Genomic DNA, 10,482 nt, shown 5'->3' with positions numbered 1-10,482 from the left:
CCTTTCTCATGTGCTGGGATTTTCTACTGCAGGAAGGAAACAGCATCTCATAGTTTTCCCCTGCTAGCTCTGCGGTTGCTTCACTGAGCTTGGGTACCATGTTTATCTTACGAGCAGATCCTGAACTCTTCCTAAAAACTCTCCCAAGTGCTCACCCTCTGCTGGAACGGTTTTTGGGTAGACATACCCTCCACCTGAAGCTCTCTTAGCAGTCATAGAAATAACTCGGTGTGACTTTAATTGGCTCTGTTTATAAGCTGTAGCTTCTATCTTTTCTCCCTCCAGGTATTTTTCCATGTGTTTGTGCTGTCGCCATTAATTTGTAAACTCCCAGAGGGCAAGGCCTGAACATAGCACGGTGTTGTCATAGAGGGCATGTGCCATGCCAGGAGGGATGAATGGGAGACACTGCCCCTCCTTTAGTACTAATCTGTTTTGGTTTTGACTTTCAGAACATCTTTCCTTAGTAATGCTTCTGAGACTGAAAACGTGTGTGTGCGTGCACACACGCACGAACGCGCGCGCGCGCGCACACACACACACATATATGTATATATATACACATACACACACAATTTAGGTTGAGCTAGTGTCTGGATAAATAAAATAAAGCCAAGAGTTGCAAGCTTTCTATAACATAAGAGGGAGGATGTGGAAGGAACCTGTAGTGTGTTACTATAGTTTATCGTCTTGGGAGTTGTATTCTTGCCTCTTCGAGGCTGCAGGGATATCTCAGAAAATAATATCTGCTTCCAAAGCTGAGAGCTGAAAACTGAACACCCAAACAATCTTATTACAAGTTTGTTGCTGTGAGTGGTAGGAAAAAGGATGTAATCTGGGAGACCTCCTTCTCGGATTCTAACAGAAAACAAGCAGCACAGTTCCAAGATCGAGCTGGGAGAGCTTTCTTCAGCTCTGGTGAGGAAGGGAGCCAGCAGAGGTCCTTTTCCAGCAGGGGTTACAGCTGGGGGATTCCGGTCTTCTGGCCACCTGCTGCGCTGGCTGCTAGCAGCACCCACAGAGAATATCCAACTGTCACCAGGCGCTGAGCTCAAGGTATAACCCGCGTAGGCGGTGCGGCAGATAACTCAAAGCCCCGGGTAGGAGCCAGCAAAAAAAAAAAAAAGGTGGGGGGGCAGCGCAGCGAGCCAACCAAGCGCCTCCCCCAGCGTTTCCTCTCACGCCCACTTCCAACCTAGGAGGCTTTTGGTTTCTGCTTTTGTTGTTTTTAAAATGAAAAGTTGAACCCAGGAAGCTTGGGAGCAGACTTTTTGCCTTGTAGTTCGGTAAGTTTTCTTCCCTCGGTTCTTTTGTCTGGTTCGCTTGGGAATAGCCCGGGTGTAGGGGACAGTTGATGCGGGAGCATGTGTGCGAAGAAAGGTTTGTCGCCTGGTCGCAGGAGTGGGGGGGGGGGGGGGAAGGGGACGGGAAAGCCCAGCGCACAGGGCGGAGGGGAGGGACGGGCAGCATGACCCTGGGCCAGCGGGAGGAACCACCGGGATCCCGGCGTGGCGGCGGCGCTGCTAGCTGCACAGGGCGGAGGGCCTGAGCCTTGGAGCCGCGGGGCCGCACCAAGGGGGAGCCCGAACCAGGCAGCGCCTGGGCGGCTGCATGGGAACTGGGGTTAGGGAACGCGCGGGCTTGGCCACGAGTTGGACTGGTGCTCTCGCCTCGCTGCTCAGTTGGAGAAATGCAGTCAGAGTCCCCACAGGATCCTACTTCTCCCAAGGGGCGCAACATAGAGGTTTACATGGATCACTAAATAGAAAGGGGTCCCTTGGAACCTCTATGCCTTTGCTAGTCTAGAACCGTCACCGGGCACCTGGATCCCTATTGTTCCAGGATTTTTGACAGTTCAAGCTGAAGTTTACCACTCACAGGGCGATCAGGTTCATTTATCCAAGTCCATTTATTTGCTGTATTCAGAGGATCTATTATTTACCGTGTCACAAAACAAACCGAAACAAGCTCCTTACCTACAACGTAGCTTCGTTTCCCTGCATTCTGGTAATGAAAGAAATCACATTTAGAAATGTCAGAAAACTTACTAGGAAATGGTTCTACCGGTTTGCTGCTTAAGAAAACATCGTGAAATGACAATTCAAAACCAGATAGGCAGTTTGTTTAAACGTTCATACCATTGCTGTATCCTAAAGACATACTGAGTTCTTGGATATATTTCTGTTTTGTTCAGTAACTATTGAGTCAAAATATGCACTCTGTGGTAGTTTTTTTTCCAGTTCCAAGCAACAAAAACTCGACATGTGAAGAATGTGTCTTTATCCCAACACCTTTTGTTCATCTCTGTCTACAAGTTTAGCTTTTGATTCAAACAGCCCAACTGGGGGAGGGGCGCTATATTACATGTTTTGTGAATCTGACCACTGGCTATTTCATTTAATAAAATAGGTGCTATTCTGATGAAAAAGTAAAATGGCACTATTTCATTGTAGGGCTAACAGCGTGTTACCCACCATCCGAGCTTTCTAGCTGCATGATCTTTGCTCCTATGACCAAATTTATTTTTTGGTAGGCATATTTTCCCCTTTGCAAAACATTATTTTTGGCTCTAAGCTTGCCATTACTGAGTATTCCATTTTTAATCATTTCCATTCTGGGGCTTTGAGCTTTTCTTAGCTCCAGTGAGCTAGAGGTAGGACTTTCTCAGGGGATTTTAGGGGTCAACCGTTAGCAGGAACGACCTGGATAACGTTTTGAAAGCCTAAGGGAACAAAACAGTTTGCACAGATGGTCAGTTGTTAGTGGGCGTATGGTCGTTTAGCAAAGAATATTTTTGCTTTGCGTCTTTTTTTTTAACACCTTATTTTTTCCAACTTTGAGGTGACCCGTTAAATCAGTCACTTCTGTCAGCTTTTTTAGCGCATGTGTAGAATTTTTAAGTTCAAATTGCTAGCTAGCATTCTTTATATCTAACCTTGAAAACCCGCTTTACTCCCCAGATTCGGCTCTCTTGATAGTTCCAGAAGTTTCTAGTTCCCTTTCTCTAAAAGCAGCCGGGGTCAAACTCTGGTTTGTAATAAATTAGTCTGTCTTCCCATTTCACTCCCCCAGAGTTCCAGAAGCCCGCTGGGTGGCTCCGCCCCATACCCCCTCCTCTACTCCCAAAGTTCCCTAGCGGGTTAGTCCCTTGCTGTCAGGCAGTCAAGGAGGGGTTAACTGCGTTTGTTGCTGCTGCTGCTGCTGCTGCTGCTGCTGCTGCTTTAGCTCTGGGAAGCACCGTCTCTCTCCGGAATAACCTTGGCTTTCCTCGGTCTTTTAATAGAACATCCGCCACCAAAAAAGTGGTTTCAGTTCAGGGCTTAATAAATAACACGTCCCCTCTGACCCTCCAAACCAACACCCCCACCCCCTTTCTCTCTTTATTTTAAAGTTATTTTTCAAAGTTAATGAGTTTCAAGTTTCACAATGATTTCCCCTTCCGTCAACTCGGAGCTGAGGAAACCCCCTTGGGGTCCCCCCCTCCCTCCCGGGGCCCTCCTCCTCCCCCTCCCCCCCCCTCCCCACCAGGGCCAGGGGCGGGGCTGGGAGACACCATGACGTCACCCGGCCGGCCCACATCCTGCTCTAGAAAGTCAAAAGACGGTAAAGAGAATCGGGCCCCGCCCGGCCCCGCCCCTCCTCCCGGGCCAACCGCCCCCGACTGAGGCCGGGCCGGGCTTCCCCAGGCCGCGGAGCCCCGCCTCCCCCAGCCGCCCCGCCCCGTCCCGCCTCACAAGCCGTGCCTCCTCCTGCGTCCTGGGTCCCCGCGGCGGGGCCTGCGGCGGCGGGCGGGCGGGGCGGCAGGGGGCCCGGGGCCGGCTTCGCACAAGCCCGCCCTCCCGCCGCAGCCCCCGCCCCGCCGCCCCCGGGGATCCCCTGCCGCCCCGCCCACGCGCGGGGGAAGCCTCCGACCTTCGCCCTGGCGGCCCTCGCGCTGCCAGCCGTCCTCACGGACACCCGGGAGAGGTAAAGGCCCCTCTCCCGCTGTGTCCCCCTCGATCCCTTCCGCGCCCTGCTCGCGCCTCTGTGCCCCTCGCTAGCTGGACCGGGCGCGGCGGGGATGGAGCCGCGGGAGGAGGTTCTGCCTGTGTCCCGGTTGTCAAGTGCAGCGCAGTTCCCGACGGGTGCGGGCGGGGTGCGGGCCGGGCGCGGCGGTGGGGGCGCTGCACCCGGGAGAGCGCGGCGCGGGGGGCGGGGGCCGGGACCACCTCCCCCTGGCGGGCGGGCGCGCGGGTGTGCGTGTGAGTGTGTGCGCGTGTGCCGGCGCCGACCTTGCGGAGGGGATGCTGCGTGCGGGAGCCGCTTGCCACTTCGGCGGGTCCTGGCGGCGCGGGCGGCGGGAGCTGCGGTCCTGTGATCCCAGCAGGTACAGAGGGCCGGCTTCCCGGTCGCAGCCGCAGTTTCTCGCAGGAGGGCTCGGCGGGGCTGCGGGAGACCAGGCCGCGGCTTCCGCACCTCCCGGCTTTGTGGCTCGCTTTCCCTTTCGTTCTTTGCCTGGAGTGCCTGTTTACTCCGGCCACCTGGGTAGTTTCTCTCGGGGTAGGGCGCGCGCCCGCCGCCGGTGGGTCGGGGCCGGTGGGCAGGGGCGCGGGGCAGCTGGGGATCGCCGCGGGGTCGGGCTCAGGCAGGAGTTGCGGCTAGAGAGGGGAGGGGGCGGTGGCGAGGCTGGCGCGAGGAGGAGTCTCTAGGCTGCCGCGCTCGCCAGCCAGCTCTGTCCTCCTCCTCCTCCTCCTCCTGCTCTCCGCATCCACTCTAGGCTCCTTCCGGAGCTGGCACTTCCATTCCCCCCTCCTTCTGGCATGCGAAGCGCTTTGTTCAGTGCAGCGTTGCAGAGGGGTTTTCCCAGGCTCCGCCCTCCACATTCATTCATGTTTTTTCTCCTTGCGACTGTCTTTACGCTTTTTGATCGTGTCCTGTTTTTGCACCTTGTAGTATGCATTTCTTTCTCCGAGAAAGAATGGTTGATCACTGGTCCTAGTCCCTACCGTGCTGTCGTCTTTGAAAATAACCACTTCTCCACCGCAGGTTTAAACGTGGCCTGGACAGCTAGGGACAGGGGGTGGAGGCTGCAAAACGGGGTCGCCTAAAAGCTGTTACAGGTTGGGAATTTGTATATTTTGGATTTATGTTTGGGAGCTGTTTTTTTGGGGGGGTGGGCTGAGGGGGTCACGTGATCGGCCTACAATCAGAGTTCTCGCTTTAAAAACTTCGTAATATTGTGACCGCTTAAAAGCTTTAGTTTTAATAAGGAACAGCGCATCCATAGCTCTGTCTTTAAAGTCTCTGTGCAGCCAAAATCTTGAGTGTGATAACTGACGCCTCTGTGGTAAAGGGAGTTGAGGAACCTTATCTTTTGTGGGTCATTAACTGGTGCTGCAAGAGACATCATCCGCCGTTGACCGTCCTGTTTCACATTATTCCCCTTGCGTTGGATTTTGAATAGTTTGTGCTATGCCGACTAATAGCCGTGCTAGGAATACAGCCGCAAGCACGTTAATTGTAGCCACCTTTTCCTTGTGCTTTAGCTAAAGTGAAAGCATACATTTTTAAAACCTTACGGTGGGATACACATTCTTTCTTTTAGAGGCGTTCTTCCCGAGAATTAATATTTCAGCGTTTTCGTGTGGCAGGCTTCTACATTGTTTAGCTTAGTCCCTCTGACAGTCAGTCTGAGGTGGGTAATGTTTTCCTGGGTTTACTGCTTGGGAAATCTGATCTTCTTTTCAGAGAGGACTAGTGCCTTGGAGGGGGCTACACAGCATGGGGTAAAGCCTGGCCTTGAACCTGGCCTGGTGCTTGATTTGCTGTGTCATTCATCCCTTTGGGAAGGGGGTTGACTAGGGTAGCTAGGTGTTACCTTCTCAGAGGAAATGGGCATGGAGTCATGTGGGGCCACATTCCGTACTTATTGATCTGAGGCAAGTTTCAAAATCTCTCCCAAAACTTGACCCCTTACCCCCTTAAAGTGGGTGAATTAGAACTGTTGTCTCAGTTGTTATCGCTTTCAAAACTTGGTCCCTCCCCCCTGTAAAATGGATAAATTGGAGCTGTTGTCTGGGTTGTTCTGATTAAATTAGGTGATAAGTGGAAAGCTACAGTAAAACAGGTCCCCACTAAGTATTCAGTAATCGATATGATGAGAGGCTTTAAACACAGCATCCTTAGTCCATTGTGTTTGTTTAGTGATTAAACTTCCTTTCACCTCTAGTACCAACTTACTGGGCTTTGCTTATCAGTATTGTTGCAGGAAATTAAAGGTAAACTTTTAACTGATTATTGAGAAAGAATCTAATGGAAGAGACAAGAACAGGTTGCTGATTTAGGAAGATGGGTGGTTATCAAGTTTCAGGCATGTTCAGCTTTTTGACATTGCAAAATAATTTCATGGCTCAAGAACCTTGCAACAGGGTTACAAAAAAAAATCACGAAAGAAATCTCGTAATGTTTTAAATAAGTTTCCTATTTTGTGTTGGGCGGTATTCTTAGAGATCCTGAGTCAAACGTGGCTACTGCCCTTGGTCTGTAGGTTGGACATGCCTGATGGATAATTACATCTTGAGATGATGCATTTCAGATTGCTTTTGAAAAGGCACTAGGTTATGCTGCAGTAACAAGTAATTCCCAGGCCTCAGAGACTTAAAGCAGACAAAGGGCTGCTTTTTGTTTAGGCAGCATGATCATATTGTATTACTGGCAATGCAACTCTTTAGTCACATACACTGTCTGGAACAGTGCCTGGCCTGTGCCACAGTGGACAGAATGCTCTGGAAGATCTTGCTCTGATAACTCAGTGTGCCAGCATGGATGTGAGGCATGTCTGTGGTCTACTCCAAGGTCAATATGCAGCTGCTGATCAAAGGCGTGTGCAGTCCTGCCATGCGCCTGGAAGGGAGGCATGTCATCACTGGGGAACAGCCACCATAGCAACTGCATATTAACCGAGTCAACTAAAATGGCATGACCAGAACATTGGCCTTCCATTATGAATGGGCGTATGGACTGTATACAACATGACTCTTTGTCACTTGACATTCACTTTGGTGACACCCAGTAATGCTATTCTAAAGTGAATATTTTCACTCTTATCTAACCAATGTCTGGTGACTTCTTTCACCTGTTTTCTCAGCATGAGGGCCCAGAGAGTGGTAAGTCTTATGTCTAGTTAAAAGCAAGTGATGTTTGCAAAGGTTGCCTTCTATTGAGTTTAGGTCAGCACTGCTCTGTGCTCTAACTTTTGAAGTATCCTTTTCTTTTGAAGGTAGCTAGATTTACTGCTTTTATCTTTTTCTTTCCAGCATGTGGATTAACTGATGTCTGACGAGTACATGGAGCCAGCCTTTTGTAACCTCCTCTTCCAACAATTTCTAAGAAGAAAAAGGAGCTCTTAAATCTAAGAAAATGCCTCGAACGAAGCAGATTCATCCCAGAAATCTCAGAGGTAAGGCTCTGTGAGCAGTGAAGAAAGGCTTCTAATGACCTCACCATCAAGTGCTTTGTTGGTACTAGCAATGGCTGTGGGTTTCTTCGACACCGACTACTTCATGGATAGCTCCATTTTTCTTCATTCCTCTTTGTCTTATATAGTAATTGTCCCTTGCCTGCTCTATGAATTAATTTCATACAATTATAGATCTTTTCTGATGACCTGTTAAAGGCTGAGATTTATCATTTTTTCCCAAGACAGGGTTTCTCTGTGGAGCCTTGGCTGTACTGCAACTTGCTCTGTAGACCAGGCTGGCCTTGAACTCACAAATATCCTCCTGCCTCTGCCTCCTCAGTTCCGGGATTAAAGGGTGTGCCACCACTGCCCCATGATTTACCATTCAGCAGAAATTATGGAATCTGAAATGGATGGTTGATGTTGTCTGATAATTGAATCACTGTGATTTCATGGTCAGGAAAGAATAAAAGTCTCCTCCTCTGTCTTTTCTGTGTCTGTGGCGATTGTACCTTGAGCTTCAAGCATGCTGAGCAGGTGCAGGTGCAGGATCAGTGAGCTCTCCTGCTGCCCTCCATAGCAGTGGGAGAGTTTCTTCTGTGAGTTCCATCAGGCTGGAGAAGTGGGGAGAGTTGGAACTGACAGTCACATAGTAGGTTGTTTGCAAAAGTCAGAAGAAACTGCCTTAGGTTCAACAAAGAAGCATCTTGTCAAAATTTATACATAAGGCTGGAGATCTAACTTGGGGCTAGAAAATGGGCTTAACATGCTTGAGGCCCTGGGTTCTATCCCAGCACCAAACAAAACCAAGCAAAGCATGCAGGATATGTACAAGACACCCTTGAGACTAACACTCAAAGGTAAATGGTTTCCCTTAAAGGTAAGGGTATTTAATATCGGAAAGTAAGCACATTTTTCCCTGTCAAATGATTTTTATTGTTTTGATGCGCTTCATTCACTGTGAGTAGCAGTTATCATTTCCGTTGGACTCCAGTATATAAGGATTTAGCAGTATTGGATGTGTGCGATGGCTCAGTTGGTAAAATGCCTGCTATGCTATTAGGAGGACCTGAGTTCCGCTATCCAGACGCCATGTGGAGGCGGTAGTACAGGTCTTGTAATCTCAGGCTGACAGAAGGGGAGGCGGAAACAGGAGAAGGCGGAGAAGCTGTGGGCCGCACAGCCTGGTGTACCCGGACACCAAGAGACGCTGTTTTAGACAAGGTGTAAGGTGAGAACTGACACCTAAAGTTATCCTCATGTCCACACATGTGCTGTAGCAGTGCAGACAAGTGTTCACACACATGCAAAGATATGGATGTGTATGTAATGGTGTAGTTGTGTCAAGCAAAGATCTGCTACATCAGAGCACCTTAAGCAAAACAAAATACTGTGTGAAATAGACATCTCTTCATATTGCAGCTACGTATAGGGAAGTGCATGGTTGGTGGTTCTGTTATGCAAATACAGAGTGCTCATCCCTCCACACATCTTCCATGGTCTCGACTACAGCACACCCTGCCTGTGTGGCTTAGGCTGTTGCTCCTAGAATGCAAGCATGAGCACGTGTTGAGTCCTAGGCAAGGGCCAATCAGCGCTTTTCTGCTCATAACCTCTTTTCACTGAAGAAAGTTTTTTTTTTTTAACTTTTTTTTCTCCTTTATTAATTTATTCTTGTTACGTCTCAGTGGTTATCCCAACTGAAGAAAGTTTTAAAGGCTCTTGGTTCTGTAAGAATAGAAAGTATAAAAAAGGGATATAAAGCAAGCATTTATTAACAACAAGTCATAATTGAAAAGATACTTTGTATGTTGGTATATGCACATATGTGTGCAATTACCTCAGAGGCCAGAAGAGGGTGTCAGAGCCTGGGAGTTACAGGCAACTGTGTGCTGTCCAGTGTAGGGGGTACTGGCCCCTGAACTGTGATCCTCTGCAAGATTAGCAAGTCCACTTAGCTGTTGAGCTAATCTCTCTAGACCCAAATCATAAAAGCTTTAAAAAATAATTATTCATTAGTTTTTGCCATTTATTAATGATAACACATTTGCACACTAAATTTGATATGCTTGTTTAGTTTGACACAAAAGAATCAAGTCTCAGCTGAATATTTGAAAGCTGTAAAGCTTTCAGCTCACCGAGGCTTTGAGATGGTATTTTTTGGTGCTGAGAATGCTGTTTGACATAGTGCATAGTACCACATGGCAGAAAAGTATGATTGTGAGTACCGCAGACATTGTGGAAGTTCTATCTTAATACCAAGCCTGCCTGCCTGCTTCCTTCCCTCCTCTACCACTGAGCTTTACCCCTACCGTTTAAACTCGTTTTTAAATTAAATTGTTCCTGGATGGTTTCACTTTATAGTGCAGTCTGATCACATAGCTCCCACTTGTCTTATTCCCCTCCGCCCTGCTAGCCCTCCCTCCGTCTAACAACATCCTTCTTTATGTCTTTTTCTTTTTTTTTTGTTTTTGTTTGTTTGTTAAACACATTTTTAATGTGGGCTGTTTTCAGTTTGGGGTAAGTTTACAGTTCTGTTCTGTGTCCAGGAGCATCTGTGGATGATCTATTTGAAAGGAGGTCATTTGCTCAGAGACCTCAAAATATCTGTACTGGTCAAACAGAGTCAACGAGAAGAAGAAACTTGTATCTTTTCTAAAATTAGGATATATTTCACTTTTTGAAGAGGGCTTGACATACGTTGGGTCCTGGGCCATCATAGTGGAAGGTGGCTGATTTGTGCTGTTGTAAAGGGCAGACTGCAGTTGGAGAAGGATGGCAGGCTGGGAAGGAGGGCCTGCTGCAGGGCCTGCTTCCTGTAGGACAGAGTCTGAGCCCTTTTCCTTACTGGGCAGGGCCTGCATGAGGGTGAAGCTTGCAGTTCTGCTAGGAAAGGCTGAGTTGGGAAAGGTGGAAGGAGAGTGGAGTTTTCATAGCTTCCTTCTGTAGGGGTGTGTGTGTGTGTGTGTGTGTGTGTGTGTGTGTGTGTGTGTGTGTGAGAGAGAGAGAGAGGGGGGGGAGAGAGAGAGAGAGAGAGAGAGAGA

At 48.9% G+C, this 10,482-nt stretch overlaps 1 protein-coding gene across 3 annotated transcripts in view; it reads left to right on the top strand.

Moving 5' to 3' along the window:
- Positions 1–1,174: 1,174 nt before the first annotated feature.
- Positions 1,175–10,482, top strand: part of HIVEP1 (HIVEP zinc finger 1) — a 121,197-nt gene continuing 111,889 nt past the window's right edge. The window contains exons 1-2 of one of the 3 annotated variants that reach the window (XM_084795435.1): positions 1,175–1,286; positions 7,296–7,438. In XM_084795435.1, coding sequence (XP_084651561.1) covers positions 7,399–7,438 — 40 coding nt within the window. In that variant the 5' untranslated portion in view covers positions 1,175–1,286; positions 7,296–7,398. Of the gene's footprint in view, positions 1,287–3,833; positions 3,967–4,245; positions 4,367–7,295; positions 7,439–10,482 lie in introns of those variants that run through there. The other 2 variants (XM_084795434.1, XM_084795436.1) reach the window with 2 other exon arrangements.

The sequence above is a fragment of the Acomys minous genome (genome assembly GCF_964271855.1).
Source record: "Acomys minous genome assembly, chromosome: 9".
Taxonomy (NCBI): Eukaryota; Metazoa; Chordata; class Mammalia; order Rodentia; family Muridae; genus Acomys; species Acomys minous.
Note: the sequence above shows the minus strand (reverse complement) of the source record. Positions and strands in the feature narration are given on the sequence as shown.